Source organism: Exophiala bonariae (genome assembly GCF_035927105.1).
Source record: "Exophiala bonariae strain CCFEE 5792 chromosome Unknown scaffold_8, whole genome shotgun sequence".
NCBI lineage: Eukaryota > Fungi > Ascomycota > Eurotiomycetes > Chaetothyriales > Herpotrichiellaceae > Exophiala > Exophiala bonariae.
Window position 1 is genome coordinate 809,761 of NW_027042483.1, and position 19,235 is coordinate 828,995.

Below are 19,235 nucleotides of genomic sequence, written 5' to 3' on the forward strand. Positions count from 1 at the left end.
CCTTGCCGCAGTGGACGTGCAACCTATCATTTGGTGACGGCTTTTCGTATTCCACAGTTCATTCGGAAGCGAATTCAGCGGGCATGAAAAAGGCGTCCACAACATCAACCTTCTCAACATGTGCTTTTGTGTCCAGCAGAGGCTGGCGATACGAGCAGGTGATACTGACACGATGCCAAGTGCATCCCGATACGAAAATGTAGAGGCTGAGCTATTTGTCAAAAGCCAACAACAAAGCCTAGACTGATGATGTGCATTCTTACTGGATGGAATCCTTATTTTCGACCCCTCTTGTGCAACACCACAAAGAATTGACTATCGAGGAGGGGTCAATCTTCGTGATGGTGTGAAGAATCAAGGGCTCAGCTGAAGCTTGAGATCAAGCTTGGTGCCTCTTATGTAAGACAAGATCATTTCGTGGCACAGAAGTACTGGGTTGATCTCACCGCACACACTGTCCTGAAACTTATATATCTAGGTATGTTGATCCACAAAGCCAGTCTTTCTAACTACAAGTCAATCTTGCAAAGAGGTTCTAGGAATTATCTGCGTTCTTTGTCAAACAAGCTTCATTCGACAGCATATCCCAAAATGGCTCAACCAAGCAAGACATCTCCCATGTGCACCATTATCCCTCCGGACCTTCTCATCCACATCTCCAAATCGGACAAAGTCTCCCAAAAGGCACGAGATGGTGCAAATAGTACACTCAAGCGCTGTGATGATGTAAACAAGATCCGTCATGCCGCATTGCACTCTCGCCTCTCCGCAGCTTCGAAGGCTGCGGGTCCTTTTGATCTCAAAGCTGCTCCAAAAGCTGCTGCTGGGGTCAGCCATTTGAGCCGCACAATCTGGGATTGCCAGCACCGCGCCGGTTTGCCAATCGATCTCAACCACGATGGTATTCCAGACACCAATATCCAAGGACTTCCCCGCTTCAGAGGACCCAAGCTGGCTGCAGAGGGGCATGTCTGGAAGGACACAGACGACCAGAGCGCAAAGAACGTGTACGAACAGTTCAAGCAAACCTATGATTTCTTCTTTGAGGTCTTGGGTCGGGACTCCATCGACAATCACGGCCAGAAGCTCATTGGCGCTGTGCATTATGACGAGGACCGACAGCCGGGGTTCTTCAACGCTTTCTTCTTCAATGAAGTGATGGCTTACGGTGACGGTGATGGAGAAATCTTTCGTAGCTTCACGGATATCATCGATATCACGGCACACGAGCTCACCCATGGCGTCACTGAGGCGACCGCACAGCTCGTGTATGAGAACCAATCTGGCGCATTAAACGAATCCATGTCGGACGTCTTTGGTTCACTGGTCAAACAGTATTCGAAGGTTCCGAAGCAAGATGCACGCAGTGCAGACTGGTTGATCGGTCGGGGTCTCTTCTTGGTTCCTGATGCGCGTGCACTCCGTGATATGGCCAACCCCGGAACGGCCCATGGTAACACGGGAATAACCGGTCGGGATAGACAGCCGCGAGACATGGATGGATACAGGGAGTTGTTTCCTCCGAACAGTGATCCAGTAACCGGAAATGACAGCGGCGGTGTGCACTTGTACTCTGGTATCCCCAACCGGGCCTTCTTCCTTGTCGCTACTACCCTTGGCGGCTTTGCCTGGGAGAAAGCAGGCAAGATCTGGTATAATACCATGCTCGACCCCAAGATTCGCGGTGTGAATCCTAGGACTGCATTCAAGACGTTCGCAGATTTGACTGTCAAATACGCAGAGGAATTTGGACCTGATGCCGTTCAAGCGGTGAAAGATGCGTGGACGGATGTGAAGGTGTATCCCTGGAACCCAGTCTGGATGGCTGCAGGTGAAAGAGGTGAACTTTGATTTCGGCATCGGATGAATCAGAGCCCCGCATTGACAATCAAGATACGGCGAAGAGAGTAATCCGGTAAAGGCAAAAACTTCTTTCTCACACTGTTTTCTCCCTCTAATGATGTCGACATCTTGATAGCTCGCAGAACGGATTGTTGATTCTCTGCGTAAAGTCTAGAAACTGAAAAATCTAGCCAGCTTGCCTTCCTTAAGCACAGGAAAATCTATGTAGTTTACTGCCTTGAGTTGCTCACGGACCAAGCGCCCGAAACACTAAATGAAAGGGTTCTGATCGGTCGCTCACCAGCCAAGCAGCCATTTCAGAGAAGGTGGAAGTGGATCACTAACCTGGAGCCAAAGACCGATCAACTCGGACTGATTACTGAACCTTTGTCCCTGCTTTGTGTAGACTTCATGGCCGTGAAACATTTGAAGTCAACGGCTGAGAAATTCTCAGTGAGAATTCGAACATGTACATATAAATGTCAGGTAGCCCTTCGATTCTGTATTGATACCTCAAATGGTCCACACATCGAAGCGTTGGCCCCACAATTCAAGTTACGGTCGAGTAATTCTGTAATCTATTCTTCAGCACGAGACCCAAGCTACAATTCAGTCACAAAATGGGGGTGTTTGGAAGTAAAGCAGCTTTCAATGCTGATCGAGACATCCCGGACCTGTCCGGCAAAGTCATTCTCGTGACAGGAGGCAACGTTGGCTTAGGCAAGGAGTCTATTCTACAGTTCGCCAAACATAACCCAAAGACTATCTATATGGGGTCGCGCAGTGAAACAAAAGCTCACGCCGCCATTGCCGAAATTCAAAAGGCCGTTCCCGGAGCGCACATTGCGTTCTTGAAAGTTGATCTTGCCTCTTTCGCATCAATCAAACAAGCAGCCGATACATTCAAGGCTGAGACCGACCGCCTCGATATACTTGTGAACAATGCCGGGGTCCTGGGCAGACCTCTATCGCTGACAGAAGATGGCTATGAGATTCAGTTTGGTACCAACCATATGGGGACCGCCCTACTCACCAAGCTTCTTTTACCAGTCCTCGAAAAGACTGCCGCAGCACCTGGAAGTGATGTGCGTGTGGTTACCGTGTCATCGGAGGTACACAAATGGGCCCCCAAGCCCGGCCTGCTGCTGTCAGAGAACAAGACTACACTTCCAAACCTCAGTGCCGTTGCCCGTTATGCTCAATCAAAACTCGCCAATATCTACTTCACTCAAGTGCTGGCCAAGAAATACCCAAATATCAAAACCGTCACTCTACACCCGGGCATTGTTAAAACAAACATCACGCAAGGCGCTGAGTATGGCAATCGACTGTTGAGCGCATTCGTTGCATTTGGGAATATATTTATCAGCGTCGATGTCCACACAGGCACTTTGACCCAGCTTTGGGCTAGCACTGCGAAGAATGTCAAGAGTGGTGCATTTTATTATCCGGTTGGGAAAGAGTACACGGGACAGGGGCTCGCTACAGATGAAAAGCAAGCCCAAGAATTATGGGATTGGACCGAAAATGAGCTGCGTGAGCATGGGTTTTGAATTATAATAATTGGCGTTGCTCAGAAAGGAGGATACTGAGGATCTCTGAAATTCCCATTTGATGTTTTTTGTTCTTATTTCCTATAATATTGACAAGGTCACACTGTTCGCGAGTATTTGTGTATGATATACTTAATACTTTTGCCTGAGCTTCCCAAATCCCGATCTGTGATGGGCTCTGGTAAAAGCCTAGGCGCACCAAATTGACAATGACTCGATCGTGAAGGTGGAGGCCTACTGAAGGTCAACACTAGGTAAAGTATGTAGCCAGGACACCGAGTAGTCATGGTCGAACCAATGACACTAGTCCCGCCTTGACCCCAGGAGTGCGTTATTTGCATGGAAAAACAACCACGCCACCTGTAAGGCGTGACATGTATGATATTTCGCCCATAGCTCGTACTTTATGGCATGATGCACTTCTGGTGAGAGTGATGGTGCACCTTGATCCTGTGCCTAAAGGAGGCAGCTGCATTGCGATAAGTCCTAAATCAAATCTCTTGCCAGGTCCGGCTTCGGAGACTAGAATAGATGTAGGAGAATGAAGAGAATTAGACGAACTTGTTGTTTTCTAAGTTCATGTTCAGTTGCCTGTAAACCCTATTCTCCATGAACAGCCCCACTTTAGATATTGCCGCGGGATTATGAGCCTCGCAAATATCGCGAGGCTGAAACTCCGAACTGAGCTTTGAAGATGGTGCACTAAGTACTTATTCGAGAGAATGGCTTCATAGTTGCAGGTGACATGAAGGAAATTTTGACGCAGGCGTTCTCGTCACTACTATCATTTTCATCATGACCACCCGTCTTAAGCCGTCTGGGTCCAATGACTCAGTCAACCAGCAAGTCACTGATCCAGCCCCACATACGTCTTGGGTTCGACCTCTCCTTTTTCACCCGAGCCTCACCAACGAGGTTTGCAATCAAAACTACACTGGCCAAGGCACAGACGAAGATCCATATGTCGTTGACTACCTACACAACGACATGCAAGATGCCATGAACTTCAGCAAGGGGCGAAAATGGGCCATTGCCATTCTCCAGTCTCTGTCCTCATTCGCCGTAACCTTTGCCAGCTCGGTGTACGTCAGCGGCATCAAAGGCGTCATGCAGCGTTTTGATGTGTCCACAGAAGTGGCTACGCTAGGCTTGTCGCTCTTCGTATTGGGGTTCGCGCTAGGACCGCTGATCTGGGCACCTTTGTCAGAGGTGTACGGACGCAAGTCAATCTACATAATATCATACACGGCATACACAGCGTTCAGCGTGGCAGCAGCGTGTGCACCCAACATAACTGCCCTACTGATTCTTCGCTTTCTTGCGAGCGCTTTTGGATCGTCGTCGATGACGAATACTGGGGGAGTCATTGCCGACATGTTCAGCAAAGCTGAGCGTGGTATGGCAACGGGTTTGTTCGTCACGACTCCGTTTCTGGGGCCTGCACTTGGTAGGTGCTGGTCATATTTCACTCCCGACTGCTCTTTGCCGTTTCTATTTTTGCAGCCTCGCTGACACTCCGTTGCTTTTCGGATCCAGGCCCGATTGCTGGTGGATTGCTTGGCGAAACCCAAGGATGGCGCTGGATTCTCGGTTTAATCGCCATACTTGGGGGTGTGGTGTGCATTACCACAGTACTAGTCATCCGCGAGACATACGCACCATTCATACTGCGACGCCGAGCCAAAGCCCTCTGCCGGCGGACAAGCAAAGTATACATGTCCCGCATCGATGTCGGACAGCCGCCCAAGACAGTTGCTCAAGAAATGTCAATCTCTTTCACGCGTCCCTGGGCCCTTCTGTTCCGCGAACCCATTGTCTTGCTCACTTCCTTGTACATTTCTATCGTCTACGGCACACTGTACATGTTCTTTGCAGGGTTTCCCATCGTCTTCCAGCTAACCCGAGGCTGGAGTCAAGGTACCGCTACTCTTCCATTCATCGGTGTCGCCATTGGCGTTTGCCTTGCTACCCTAGCGGCCGGTGTGGATAATAAGCGCTATGTGCGTTTGTGCCTGGCGGCCGACACAGAGGGACGTGCCGTCGAGCCAGAAGCCAGACTCAGCACAGCCATGGTCGGCTCCATCATCCTTCCTATAGGCCTGTTTCTGTTTGCATGGACCACGTATCCTTCGGTGCACTGGATCATTCCTATCATTGGCGCCATGGTTTTCTCGTGTGGGCTTGTTATGGTCTTCATCTCGCTAATGAGCTATCTGATTGACTCTTGTATGTTCTTGATCCCTGATTCGTTGTCCTACAACAGCAATCCAAGTGCTCACTTGTGGACAGATGTTGTGTATGCGGCATCTGTGTTGGCAGCCAACTCGGTGCTTCGATCTTTGTTCGGCACAGCATTCCCACTCTTCACTACTCAAATGTACGAAAAGCTTGGGAATCAATGGGCAAGCTCGATCCCTGCTTTTCTGGTGCTTGGTTGCCTGCCTTTCCCCTTTCTGTTCCACAAATATGGCCCGCAGATACGCTCGAAATGCAAGTATGCGTCCGAAGCAGCAAAGGTGCTAGCGATGATGCGCAGTCAGCATGTTGTGGCTATCGGAGGTGAGACAGGTGGGCTCGAGAGGAAAAATGACAGGGTTGATTAGTTGGGATGTCTCGCCAATTCATTCTTAAGTTTAAGGTACCAGCATAGAGGTTGTAAGAATGGCTCATGGGACTGAGAGACTATTGAGCACTGCAGCATAGATGGTCTCACTTTGTGAGATTCTTCACTCGACCCCATTTCGCAGATAGAACGCTTAATATTGGACAAGAGCTTGGAAGGACGATTCATAATGCCTCACGGTCATAGATGCCACTGTTAATATAGTAGTGATTGTGCTGATTGTGCTGATTGTGCTGATTGTGCTTTGATATTACCATTTTAGCAGAACCGACCTCTATTGGTCGGCAAAATCTAGTTGCCCAATCTGCCAGTCGTCCAAGAAGTCGAATCCTAAAAAGTCCCCATCGAACGACTGATGATGCGAACCAGGTTCCATTAGAGATGGAAACGCGCTGAATTGCGCAGTCGGCGAGGCATACGTCTCTGCCATATTATTCTCCTGGGACCGCGGTTGAGTTGGTCCTTGAATGCTGTTATTTGGCGGAATCAAGTACAAGTTTTTCTCGGTCAATATCTTGTCAAATATTGGCAGTGCTCTTTTCAAGACAGGGAGGTCTTTTCGTTGTGTGAGCAGAAGCATTACATGACTGATAGATATCCGAGCCATGGAGCGGACGAGGTCTGTCTCGGCCATGTTAATAGCTGACTCGATGTGTAAAGCCAGCAGCGCAGTCATTGTAGTCACACTGTCCAGACCATTGTTAGTGCCAGTGACAAAGCACTTCTGGCTGAAAATGAAAGGACAAGGAATAAATGGGACCTACAAAGAAATGGGGAATTTATGGAAGTTCCCACTCGCCAATACCCTCATGGCGATCATGTCTAACTCCAAAATCGCAGACCTAGCTCGCTTCTTCACCCATTCGCTCCAGTTTCCATGATATTGGGACTGCCGCAACGAGCGTCCTATCAGACGACACAAGACACACTCATACCTATAGCTGATGGCTTTGATATTCAGGTAATATACATCGGTGCCAGTGTCCTCTACATGCATCGTGGCAGCGAGGGCTCTGCGCCATGTATCGATTGGACGCACTATCTGACGAGGATCATGTGATGGCTTGTCCATCACTGCGGACAAACCTTGACCAACTGAAGGACATCAGTCATGCTTCTGGTCTACCGAGAAAACCGAAGACGAAAAAGAAGAAAAGGGGTTAAGAAGCGATGATAGGTATCACATACAGATTCGGGACAGCTCGCAGTGAACAACCGGCAAGGCTCTTTGTTGAGGCGTAAGCGCAGACAAGAACCCAGATAAAGTCCCAAATCCATCTTCCGTTTCCCAGTCATGTTCGGTCCTAGGCTTGATGGTGCTGGTAGTCTCGACCAAGCGCGGGCTTCTGGTATTGGCAAATACATGGAAGATATCTAAAGACTACATGGGGTCAATGACCACAAATCAGGGAGATTATGACACGGAGACAAGAACATGGACGTACATAGAGAGACCACCACATACGTCTGTACATCTTCAACATTTTCGGGGGCTTGTCTTCATTGACACATCTGTGAAGGAGCCATGTCAGCTTCAGCTCTCAGTGCCCGTCACAAGTGCCCATCTGAGGCCGGAGAAACGAACTTGTCGTGTACGCCAAGTTTGGCTGCAATTCGAATCGCATTGTGGAACCAGTAGTCGAAATCTCGATCCGTTGGGTGGTCGAGAATCACCATAGACAAGATTATAGATCCTTGCAGCATCAACAGTAGGTCATCTTCGCCAGAAAAGTCGTGGATAAGTTTGGCTTTGAGAAAGAATGAATCTTGCGCAGCGGAATGGCTGGAAAACCCACACGCGGATAGTAAATCTGTTGGTGCATGGACAGTGGCTGATGCCAGTATAGTGTGAAGCAAGAACAGAGAGCAGTTGCCAGACTGATATCCGCGAACAAATCCAACCCTATCAACCACAGGAGCAAAGGGGTAAACTTGATCAAAATACGTCTTAACCAGCGCATCTCTGTTTTATTCAACAGTCAGCAGAGTAGAACAGCAGACGCGAAAATAGTGGAAAATCGAAGATTTCAAGTTTCTTACAAGTGCTGTGGAGGAGGCAAATCGAACACACCCTTCCTGACAAGGTAATCATTGTCAATATCGTCTAAGAGGGGTAGACTACTCCATGGAGGATTTAAAGGAGTTAGAGTGTCTCCCTCTCTTATACCGCAGGCCGTATTGTTAGCAGCATGCCGTGGACTGACTTCTGTGGTTTCTGTGACAGCCTCGTTCAGGATGTTCAGGTATAGCAGGTCTCCCTCGGTTCGATTACTTTGGCGTTCTAGGGATTCAGCAGTGAGCGTGCTGTCGCAGGTGTTTGGTATGTCTGTAGTCTGTCAAGAATTAGTCGGAACTGAGGATCTACCAATGTTGCTTATATAGCGGGGGTCAATGCGATAAACATACATTGCTGGGATTCGGCAAAATATGTGCCCCTTTCCTATGAGCACAGGAAGCGTCGTTACATATCAATCGGAAGAACAGTCATAGATAACCTTTTTCGGCAACCGACTAACCTGGTCCTGTTTTTCCGGACTCGCAAGACACATTCCTCAGCACACTGCCTGCTGATGCAGCTGCTACAGGGAAGGCCAACCACAGCGGCATTGCATTTGACCTTACGTGTACGACAGGGCATGCATGCTTTGTTGATCAGCCTTTGTCGCTCGGAGCTAGAAATAGGTGTATCCATCAGGGAGTGGGGACTTTCGTTGTAACTTCAACTTGAAAAGGAAAAGAGATGTTTGTGCGGTCAACCTTGGAAGTGATGGAAGGTCTCTTGTGCTCTGGGGTTTCGGCATTTGAGCCGCTCGGGGAGTTCTGGTATTGCCGATTACACTTATCTGCTATGTACTCCGCCGCAATAGGAGGCTAGGTATTGATGCCGGTGTTCGTAATAGGGATAATGGATGCATCATGTAGACTGCTGAGCATGAACTTCGGTAACTTCTAGCATTTGGTAGGTAACGCACGGGCCGGCTACTGGTTCATACAATAGCCGAACTTGATATCGGGTTTTGCTTGATGCTTCACAAGGGTTCTCAAAGCCTTCACGATTGCTTCCTTCACGGTGACTATCCTTGCAAAGATATCTGTCACCTTCTCGACACCTGCGTTCAAAATGGATATCTTCACTTCAGCTATATGCACGAAGGCTACCAACGCAAGGGCTACCTTCACCATGGATACTGTCATCAGGGTCCATCACCATGAATATCGTCACCAGTGTGTCCTTCACACTAAGATCCAAAGAGCTATATAATTTTAACTACAAATGAACTCTACTATGGCGTGGGCTATCTTGTCGCAAGCATATGTTCCAGTCATCAGAACTACTCGACTCCAAAGTCAACAGGAAATCGTCCGTCTTCGAAGTTCACAGATAGTCCTCGAAACAAGAAAGGATAGTCTTCGCTGCAATGACAGACGCTGCAAAGTCCGACGGTCCGGATATACGAATCGTGATCAAGGACGGTGACATTGACCCAGATCTCCTCGAGAAACTCTACAAAGTCACAGAAGACCTGTTCAAGAAAACCGAGTTCAAACACTTTGCTTATGTCTCCATAATGTACGTCACACTCGCAATAATACTATGTGTTGCTCACACTCGAATATAGCTGCGGTCTTCACAATAGTGATTCCGACAATCAACTGCACGCCACGGTGCGCATGGCAACAAAAGCTCAAGCGGCCCGGAAAGTATGTCAAACTATGCATGTTTATTACGACGAGGAAGAAGAACCACTTGAGAATGTGACAACCACACCCTGGCCCAATGAGCACAAGATGAAGAAGATCCAATGGCCACAAGTTTACAAATGAACTCGTCGTGGACAAACATGGGTGCTTGGAGAACGCGGTGGCGGCTAGCGAGTATCGAGGTTCGGGAATGAAGATGGAGCTCGGAAGTTGATTCTTTATTGTACTCTCGATCAGCCAAAACAGTATTCTCAAGCAAACTCTTGGACACCAGGATTCCGTAGACTACTTTGATCCGGCGATGGGAAAGGGCGCCCAGATAGCATGCTCAATGAAGGGGAACTTCTGGACTGTGGTCCTTATCAAAACCCACGATAATGCGAATAACTATCCTTTCTAAGTTGATTATTCGCCTTGAAAGAACGATGATCCGTTTTCATCTCACTGTGAGATGATTTTCTTTTGTCAGGTTGTGAGTTACTTTGTGCATACAGCCTACGGCAACTCCTCCGTAATCAATCCGTCAAGACGACTCGAAACCAATATGCAAGGTTTTCTTCCTCTCTACAATCAACAGCAGTCATTTGTGCGTCACAAATCGGTTTTGAGTCAAAAACTATTGGCCCCTTTCCACCGCACCTGTGCCGAATTCATGCTGGGTCAGGCACAGACGATGAGATCGCACATATGCAATGGTTTCATAGCTAACGTCGTTGTTACTGGATGATTTGTGCACCACTGGAGCGTAATATCAAGAAAATATCTCCGCAAAACTTACCTTGAAGAGTGCCGACCCTGCCTGAGACACATAACACCTGGTGAGGTGGGTCAATTTGATATGTAGACCGTCGAAGGAGTCGGTCGACAAAGACGTGTCAGAATATTTAGAACCAATCATCGATCCCCACGATGGAAGATGTAGGACAATAACCATTATCTATTCTCACTGATCAGGTAATTGGTTGATGGCAAGGAGGAGCCACCCATGTCAACAAAGGAAGCCAACAAAGTGCTATTAGGCTTGCCACCCGGTTTGCTTCATTGCCACTGCTAACAGCCCGAGCATCAACAGACTTGCCCCTTTATTCATGGGGTGCAGTTACATCCTTGTGTGTATTTGATGAGTGGTCAGTTCGCGTGACATTACGTCTTGCGTCTCTCGGCACGTATCGCCAGTGACTTAGGTGCCTTTGACCGATTCCGGACCCCAACAGCACATTTCACTTCACTTCTTGCCTCTGACTTGCGAGGCAGTCCTCATCTTCACGTGACTTTGCACCGCGCAGCCTCGCTTGGCTTGGCGGTTGGGTGACACTTGCTCGGCATTGGTGCCAGCGACATTGCGCTGCACTTATGAAGATGTTTCAGACTGGCAGGTCTCTGATTACACTTTCTCACATTGACTTACAGGATCCCCCAGCACTCCTGAAAACTTCGAGATCGGCCACTGAGAACACACTTTCGTCAGGCCTACGCATCATGCCGCACTTTGGGACAGCCAACTTGAGTTACCCGACCATCGGGTTGTCGTGCGAAGAAGTCCAGAAGTACCGTCCTGGTGGGTATCATCCTGTCAATATCGGTGATGCCTTTGATTCGGGAAGATATCACGTCGTCCAGAAGCTGGGATGGGGTGGCTTCTCGACAGTCTGGTTGGTCCTCGACTCATCAAAATCTCGACTCGCAGCACTGAAAGTTTTGGTCTCGAAGCTTACTGATGCGTCCAATGAAACTCGTATTCTCCAGCGACTTGCTGCAATCCCAGCAGATCATGAAGGCAACCGTCATCTGCGCAAGCTGACCAATTCTTTCTTCCATGATGGTCCTAATGGCAGACACCAATGTCTCGTTTTCGAGGTCGATGGTATTAGTGTCGCGCCTCTCATGAATGAATGTCCGAATTGGTGGAGACTACCAGGACATGTAGCCTGGCAGATTTCGAAACATATCACACTTGCACTCGACTGTCTTCATTCAAACGGTATTGCACACGGTGGTGAGTAATGTCCTCGGCTTTGCAAAGGTTTCATTCTAACGGAGTCCAGATCTTCACATCGGCAACATCTTGGTCTCACAAAAGAAGGGGCAGTTTTCAGACCCGGGCTCAGTCAAAGACCTTGGACCTCCAGACTTGAATGATATACGTGACCTCGCTGATGAGTGGCCTGCGTACAATTTCCCACAAGATATACCTGATCCAGTTGAGCTTCCTAACCCAGCTATCGCTGGTCAGGTCCACGCGACACTCATTGATTTCGGCCAGTCTTTCCTCCAAACCGATTCATTACTGCCGAAAGTTTATACACCACTTGTTTACAAAGCTCCCGAGGCACTGCTCGGTACAAAATGGGACTTGCGCATGGACATATGGGCACTGGCAGCCACGATATTTGAACTCATCATTGGACACCCGCCTTTCAGTAGAATTATGCCAAGAGAAAATCACTTGGTATTGGAGTGGATTGCAATGTTTGATGACGTGCCGGAAGAATGGAGTGATCAGGCCAAGGTGGTTATTGGTGACTGCAAAGCCAATATCCGCATCTCCCCACTTTCAGAACGGCTTCGTCACCTCTACTTCAATGGCGAGACAAAGGGAGACAGACCGGCGGAATTTTCCGAGGAGAGCATCGAGAGGTTGGCCGATCTGTTGACAAAAATGATGCGCTACCGACCCGAAGACCGACTGTCGACTCAAGACATCTTGAAGCATGAGTGGTTCGCCCAAAATCCATTGGCTAGTGTGGACGAAGCAGCCGCTGAAAAAGAATTGCCTGCTGAGAACAAATCACCTGCGGAGAACAAAGTATCTCCTGAGAGCAAAGTGTCTCCTGAGAGCAAAGTCCCTGCTGAGGAAGGAACACCTGCGGAGAAAGAAGTATCTGCTGAAAACGAAGAATGATATATTTCATGACGAGGAAAGTCTAGTGAGCATGCTGAGTTTCTATCGTCACAAAGGAGTGATGAAATAGGAACTTGCTGGGTCTGCAAAGCTCCTTTCTGCGCCTGCACCGCCCGTTGGGATATGTGCGCAGAGCTTGGTCGAGTTCCGCCTTCTTACCTGCTTTAGTCACCAAAAGTCTTCTGGACCGCTCCTACGATATCGCTGCTCAGACTATCCCTCACATGAAACATTTGAGAGACCAACCCTTCGACCACCATGAGTGTCCTCGGGAGGCAGCAACCCAACGGATATTTCAATGAACCGTCAAAACTCGCAGATGCGGACTTTTCACCACCAAAAGTTTCCTCTGTGAACATCATTCTCAACTGTAGAACATGGACGGTATGGAAATTGAGTTCTTTATGGACCTGCTTTCCCTATGAACAGGAGATCATTGGTGTATGTATTATTATTATTATTATCCACGGAGAAGCATCGCGAGCAAGCGCGCCCTCTCACTCAGAGATCGCCGAGCGCGATATCGAGAAAACCCTAATTGAACTATCATTGTTAATGATCCTGTTACTTCTTTGAACCTTAGGATCTCCGGTCCACTGTATACACACCTCAGTCCACTTCCTGCGAGTAGTGATGTTGTGCAGAGAACTATGCGGAGGGTATTGATTGTGGCCTTCGATGCAGTAGGGAAAGTCTGCTATGTCCCGGTAAAGTTCCAACATCGATTCTCTTTGGTTCAGGGCCGCAGCTAACTTGGTTGGTTTTGCCCCCGTACACTACTCTGGGATCGTACTTGGGGGATCTTTAATCTGACGCAACCAAAATATCCTGAGCGACCCCCTTGCGTCTGCGGTCAAAGTTTTCTACGTTGTCGCCGTTTGATGACCATCGAAACCCAGGAAAGGGACGATATGTATTGAGGGATGAGGAATCCGAGGATCGCAAAGTACCACGCAGAGTTGACCTCACTGACGACGATGAATAGCCCCCCACCAACAAGAGCGAAGAATAGGATCACTATTGTGTAATAGAGAACCACGATCCACAGTATAGCTTGAAATATGGGTAGCTTGTAGAAGTTTCTATCACTCGCGGCAAGTGTTGCGAGCAGAGCACCAGATTCAATTGAAAATGATCGTCTTTGGGTTGGAAGCGTTACGATGAGGTCACCGCGCTCCATAGTTGATGTCGCGCCGGTCGCAGAGCGTGATAGGGCCACGAGCTGGTCTGGTCCGGTTTTCATCGCCTGTTCGGGCCGTAAAATTCCTGATTGCGCTGTGATCTGCGCTGCCTTGACCTGAGCCCCGGGCTTAGAATGACTCGTGGTAGGCGGATCAGGTAGTGGTGGTGCTGTTAATTGATCGGTATTGATGCCATCCGACTCAATCTCATACAGATGCACTGCATTTATGATCCCAATTCCTGACGTGTTATCACCTGAAGGCGTCCCCAATGTACTGGCTTCGAAATTTAGGGTATCCAGAGGCCCTTCCATAATCTTCGGAGTGATGACATCTAGGTCCGTCAGTATCAACTCTTCTTAATCAGGAAACTATGATGGACCGACCGTAGTAGGTTTCGCCCAGGCTCAGAACAGGCAGGAGAACGAGCAGTATCGCAACAAGCTGTCCGAACCCCATAGTGGTAATGTAATAATTTTGGCCACTAAATAGTGGAGCAACCCAGATCGATACTAAGCTTGTAAGACCGTAAAAAACTCCAAATAAAATCCAGATCACCTCCCATAGGAAGCTGCTTCGTAGTTCTGCATTTGCATATCTCAACAGCGCAAAAATGTTACCCACGCGCTGAGGAAGGGATCTGGCACTTTGTAACCTTTCGATATGAGCAATAGCTCGATCTCTATTGCTGGGAGATTGGAGACCGGGTGCAAATTTTTCGAGTAGCTTCCGATAGATCCAGCTATCAGATCTTCTTTCGCCCCCAGCATTGGACAGGGCTACAATGCGATTTGTATACGCAAAGATGAGCCATACCGTCGTTAAAATTAAGTTGAACATTTTGGCTGCATAATAGCTCTGCCATATCTCGGGGGGATCAATACCAAAGCTAGAGTGGCGTACTTCAAAATGAAAAGAAGAGCTGTACGGAACTCCTAATAAGAAGATGTTGCTGATTACCAGTGCTGTGAGCAATAGAACAGCCATTGTCAGCATTCCTAGTACTCGCACACGCCGAAGTACTTTGTATTCGTGAAAGTACCTGATGATGTCAAACAGAAAGATCACATTATCTTATCTTTGGGTTTCGTTGGCTTCGAGGACTTACTTTCGAAGCACTAAAAGAGTGGCTAGATGAGTTGTGGAGGAGAACCAAGCGAGACTGGTGACCATGAGAAAAGAATAGACCGAGATGTCGCATTTCTGGTAGCCAGTAATCAACAGGGCGATTCCAGTGATAAGTTGTTGGTCACTGAGCGCTAGTACGAATCTCTCCACGCCCAGTGCACGTTTATGACTCTTTTCAATACCTTTGGAGACGTTGCGGCCTCGGAAGATGTGGTTCGTACCCCAGATTACTTGAGTATCTAGATCGTTGGTATGCACTCCTGGAAGCGAGTTCGAACAATACCCAACAAGGATAGCCAAGATTGTGAGTAGTGAAGTCAAAATGAATGCAACGATGACCTTGACCAGATTTTGTTAGTCATGGCTGTTTGAGCCACTCAATTATTAGAAGCGTAGGACCTCACTCCAATACCGGCTATATCTGCGTCAACAGCCTGACCAGTATCACAATTGTGCACCGTCCCCTTGCAAGTAAAAGTGCACTCTTGGACATTTGAAGACATTTGAAGATCAGTCCAGTGGCCAAAAGTTATCAGAGAACGAGAAGAAGACTGCAGATCTGGGATAAGGCTGGAAAAGAATCAGACGATAAACTACAAATGTGCTGCTGGACGATAAGCGATCTAGGCTGTAGTAAAAGGTTCCGACCTTGATTAGAGCAATAGACCATCAAGACGACTGGCCATGGAAGGGTTCAAAGTTTTGGCTAAGTGATTCATTGAACGAGTCATCCACCCAATGAAGGGGTATCGGTACCTCACAGCTGAGAACAGAGTCAATCAACTAATTATAGCGGGCGATATCAACGAGGTAACCTAAACACCACACTAGGCGCCCCAAACTTGAAGTACGAGCAACTTAGCGCTGATGGAACGAACCTCACAAAAGTTCTTCTAGACTACTTAGGTAGCCGCTATCCACGACCTTGACGCACAGCCTCCAACCCACACCATCAAGGCAGCACTTCAATAAAAGATAGCTATGTAACTTGTCAAAGGAGGATGTTCCATTACGCGCGAATTCAACAATTCAAGCCTCAGCCTTGCGGCTTTCTCATTGAATCGTCCGAATCAAGTATCTCGATCTCCGATGTGGAATCTCCTCGCTTTCTCTGCAGTGTCAAGCGTCTTCAAGTCTGGTCAGTACAGGACCCTTAATTTGAATCGTAAGAATCAAAAATATTTCTTCGCCCCACCCACAAAAGCACTTGAGAGAATGAGACTGAAAGGCTGGGCATTGGGCTGCGCCCACTCGTGCCTTGTACAGATTGAGCCAGCATTTGGAAACAGGGAAAGCGACGAATCGGCACGGGCAGAAATTGTAGGTGGCACTTGATGCCTGGATTCAACACCCTGGCACCCAGGGCGGCAGTAACTTCAATCCGAAAGCCAACCAGGCTGCGAAGCTCAAAATTCGGCTATCTGTATCTATGATGGAACCAAGAGCGCGATAAAGTCTTGCATATCAGGGACGCGATTGAGGCTCCAACACCTCTCAATCACCTGGTCTGCTTGACGTCGGCCCAAAACACCACTCGCCAAGTCCACAAACTTGTCCTCAAGCTGTTCAGAAGTCATCGGTCTCGCCAGTGAGCCTATTGCATGCTCGACATGGAAAGTTCGTTCTTGTCCATCGGCGAACAAAATCTCCAGTGAGGCTGAATCTTCTGCGAGATTCTCATCAATCTGCACCTCGATTTTATCGCGGAGCTGCTTGTTTGCTTGATCCTTGCAGGCCGGGTCTGAGAATTGGGCTGGACCAGCTTGTCCATGGACAAGTGCCACCGCAATGCCGTGGTAGAGCGAGAAGATCGTCTCGAGACCTGTGGTTGGATGTCGGACTGAGCATAGGCGGACGCACTGTGGGCTGACAGTGGCGTTGATCTTCTCTATTCCTGTGACTTTCTCCGCTGACCCACCAGCGGATGTTGATGCGGAGTATTCTCCAGCGGCACGATGTGCCTCAAGAGCTGCGTCTATCAGAGGATGAATCACAATACCACATGGGTAGGGCTTGAAGGTGTTCTCGAGAATCTGGTAGCCGCCGCCTCGAGTTAAAGCTGATGACGCGTCTTCGTTGACTGTCGTCGACACCAATCTGGCCCAACTCTCGATGGCTCTGGAACAGCTTGCAAATCCATGAGAAGCCAGTTCAGCAACCAGGAGACCATTCTGAGCACCTCTACCCATATGCAGAGTTTTGGTATCAGTGCCAAACATTGCTCTGATACCCGCCGCCATGGAAGCAGAATGTCCCAAAGCGGCAGCAAATTGATTTGCATCAAGTTTCATCGCTTTAGCAATGCATGCGGCTGCGCCAAAGGTGCCGGTCGTGCCGGTGATGTGCCTTGAGGAGGAGGTCAGCCAGAGGATCATGGCACCGTGAGTAAAGCACTCACCATCCATCCCGATAGTGAGCCGGGGAAACCGCATTTCCAACAGCACACTGCGCCTCCACACCACAGATGAAGGCGAGTAAAAAATCCTTGCCGGCCATGTGGTTGACCTCAGCCCAAGAAAGTAACGCAGCAAGCGATGTGCCGCTCGGGTGAATGACGGTCTTGAGGTGCGTATCATCATAGTCCGCAGTCGTCATCGCAATACCATTGATGAGAATTGCATTCTCCACGCTTGCACGTTGTCTTCGACCAAGGATCGTGGCATCTTCGCAAGATCGGCCATTTTGAATCAACAAGAATGCTTTCTCTGCTGGTCCGTGTTGAGCGTACCCCAGACCACAACCAAGGGCGTTGAGGATCGACTTTTTGGCTTGTTGGATGACCTCAGAAGGAAGGTCTTCGTATGTCAGCCCTGATAGAAATTCGGCCAATAGGAACGTATGGTCCACATCGGCCATTTTCAAGGCGCTGAAAGATTGAAGATGTCGAAGCCTTGCTACGTTCGGTGGTGTGCCTACCAGTATCTACATGAGCAGGCCTTCCACTTTTGGGTGGGGTTGGGTGTGGTTATGGAGCCTCGGGTTGAAGCATCGTCCCCACATGTATCAATCTGGGGATGTTCCATCTTTCCCCAAATTTATTGGAGCAATAAATGAAACAAGTGGCAGTGTCAGTAGTAACACAGCACAACCTGTGAGCATTCCAGCCCTTCGACTTATGACAGGTCTCCAATTCAAGCGGATCGCGCAGCAAGGTGCGTATGGACATGATCCACGTGGCGTTTGGGCCAGAGACGAGATTGCGAAAGATGAAGGCATGCTATCAAATCTCGACGCTGCAACCACTAAAGCCAAAGAGACACATGAAGCACTCTATCTGGCATTGAAGGACCCGCAGAGACAGGTCGCGTCCCGTGCAGCGATATGGAAGCTCGCGCTTCCTGCAGACTGGATGGCGGGCTATGAAGATCCGGAGGTCGTGGCAGGGCGGCAGTCTCTTCGATCCGTGGTGGTGGATACATGGTTTTTCGCGATACACCAGTTCCCATACACGACATAGATACCCGCACAATTAATATACAAAAAAGAGAAGAATCTGACTCACAAACCTCATCATCTGATCTCACTTCCCCTCCCCACCGCTCAAAAGTTTTGATCAGCCAAAAATCCGACTCAACAGACCCCCCTTCCCAGCGCCCTCACCACCGCCGCCAGAAGCAGCGCTAGTCGAGAACGGATCCCCCTTGCCCATCTGCTCATCGACCCAGCTCGCCATGCGCCGCTCATCACACAACATCCTGGTATCGACCAGGCGCTCGGTGACCCTCTCGGCCCTGCGGCCCCCGAAGCCCATCAACGTCGGCATGCTGGTGACGCCGTACTCGACGCCGAGATCCATCATCGTCCCAAATCCGCCCCCGCCGCTTGCGTCCGGACTGTCGAGCTCCAGCTCCGCGAACGCCAGCGCCGCGTACTTGTCGCTGGGCGCGGATGGGCGCGTCTCGATCAATGACGTCAGTAACGGCGTGATTACGCGACACGGCGTGCATGCTGAGGTCGTGAAGAGTGTTAGCAGTAGCGTGTTGTTCGCCGAGCAGAGGCGGAGTGCGTCCTGGAATTGTGAGGGTGTGCGGAACGGGGCGAGGATTCTGTTGCTGACGGGGGATTGGTGTTGACGAGATGCGATGCTTTGTGAGAAGAGGCGCGCTGTGTTAATGGTGATGTTGGTGTTGGGGTTGATGGCGTTTGAGCGCAGTGGGCGAGTGTGCTTGATGTTAGGAGCTTGATGCTTGCTGATGTTGAGGACGAGCGTCCAGAGGGGACGCGTTGTCGTTTGTGTCATGTTGTATCTGTTATGAGTCGCTTTGACTGGTCGAGAGGGGTTCTATAGTGCGGATCACGGATAT

The 19,235-nt window shown here is 49.1% G+C and overlaps 10 protein-coding genes across 10 annotated transcripts; 6 read left to right on the top strand and 4 right to left on the bottom strand.

Annotated features, from left to right (window-relative positions):
* Positions 1 to 591: 591 nt before the first annotated feature.
* LTR84_012718 (uncharacterized protein) lies at positions 592 to 1,851 on the top strand (the record flags this gene model as incomplete). The annotated part of the gene is made up of 1 exon (XM_064856235.1): positions 592 to 1,851. The coding sequence occupies one exon, from the start codon at positions 592 to 594 to the stop codon at positions 1,849 to 1,851; it is 1,260 nt and encodes a 419-aa protein (XP_064708135.1).
* Positions 1,852 to 2,462: 611 nt separating this feature from the next.
* On the top strand, positions 2,463 to 3,395 carry LTR84_012719 (uncharacterized protein; the record flags this gene model as incomplete). Its single annotated transcript, XM_064856236.1, has 1 exon — positions 2,463 to 3,395. The coding sequence occupies one exon, from the start codon at positions 2,463 to 2,465 to the stop codon at positions 3,393 to 3,395; it is 933 nt and encodes a 310-aa protein (XP_064708136.1).
* Positions 3,396 to 4,190: 795 nt separating this feature from the next.
* Positions 4,191 to 5,998, top strand: LTR84_012720 (uncharacterized protein; the record flags this gene model as incomplete). Its single annotated transcript, XM_064856237.1, has 2 exons — positions 4,191 to 4,842; positions 4,932 to 5,998. The coding sequence occupies 2 exons, from the start codon at positions 4,191 to 4,193 to the stop codon at positions 5,996 to 5,998; spliced, it is 1,719 nt and encodes a 572-aa protein (XP_064708137.1).
* A 294-nt stretch (positions 5,999 to 6,292) lies between these two features.
* On the bottom strand, positions 6,293 to 6,829 carry LTR84_012721 (uncharacterized protein; the record flags this gene model as incomplete). The annotated part of the gene is made up of 2 exons (XM_064856238.1): positions 6,293 to 6,742; positions 6,824 to 6,829. The coding sequence occupies 2 exons, from the start codon at positions 6,827 to 6,829 to the stop codon at positions 6,293 to 6,295; spliced, it is 456 nt and encodes a 151-aa protein (XP_064708138.1).
* A 2,608-nt stretch (positions 6,830 to 9,437) lies between these two features.
* LTR84_012722 (uncharacterized protein) lies at positions 9,438 to 9,843 on the top strand (the record flags this gene model as incomplete). The annotated part of the gene is made up of 2 exons (XM_064856239.1): positions 9,438 to 9,589; positions 9,639 to 9,843. 2 exons carry the CDS (start codon positions 9,438 to 9,440, stop codon positions 9,841 to 9,843), a joined length of 357 nt encoding a protein of 118 aa, XP_064708139.1.
* A 1,356-nt stretch (positions 9,844 to 11,199) lies between these two features.
* On the top strand, positions 11,200 to 12,622 carry LTR84_012723 (uncharacterized protein; the record flags this gene model as incomplete). The annotated part of the gene is made up of 2 exons (XM_064856240.1): positions 11,200 to 11,716; positions 11,766 to 12,622. 2 exons carry the CDS (start codon positions 11,200 to 11,202, stop codon positions 12,620 to 12,622), a joined length of 1,374 nt encoding a protein of 457 aa, XP_064708140.1.
* An 853-nt stretch (positions 12,623 to 13,475) lies between these two features.
* LTR84_012724 (uncharacterized protein) lies at positions 13,476 to 14,790 on the bottom strand (the record flags this gene model as incomplete). The annotated part of the gene is made up of 3 exons (XM_064856241.1): positions 13,476 to 14,137; positions 14,190 to 14,247; positions 14,362 to 14,790. 3 exons carry the CDS (start codon positions 14,788 to 14,790, stop codon positions 13,476 to 13,478), a joined length of 1,149 nt encoding a protein of 382 aa, XP_064708141.1.
* A 1,568-nt stretch (positions 14,791 to 16,358) lies between these two features.
* LTR84_012725 (uncharacterized protein) lies at positions 16,359 to 17,787 on the bottom strand (the record flags this gene model as incomplete). The annotated part of the gene is made up of 2 exons (XM_064856242.1): positions 16,359 to 17,277; positions 17,330 to 17,787. The coding sequence occupies 2 exons, from the start codon at positions 17,785 to 17,787 to the stop codon at positions 16,359 to 16,361; spliced, it is 1,377 nt and encodes a 458-aa protein (XP_064708142.1).
* Positions 17,788 to 17,929: 142 nt separating this feature from the next.
* Positions 17,930 to 18,388, top strand: LTR84_012726 (uncharacterized protein; the record flags this gene model as incomplete). Its single annotated transcript, XM_064856243.1, has 1 exon — positions 17,930 to 18,388. One exon carries the CDS (start codon positions 17,930 to 17,932, stop codon positions 18,386 to 18,388), a length of 459 nt encoding a protein of 152 aa, XP_064708143.1.
* Positions 18,389 to 18,484: 96 nt separating this feature from the next.
* LTR84_012727 (uncharacterized protein) lies at positions 18,485 to 19,171 on the bottom strand (the record flags this gene model as incomplete). Its single annotated transcript, XM_064856244.1, has 1 exon — positions 18,485 to 19,171. The coding sequence occupies one exon, from the start codon at positions 19,169 to 19,171 to the stop codon at positions 18,485 to 18,487; it is 687 nt and encodes a 228-aa protein (XP_064708144.1).
* Positions 19,172 to 19,235: the final 64 nt, after the last annotated feature.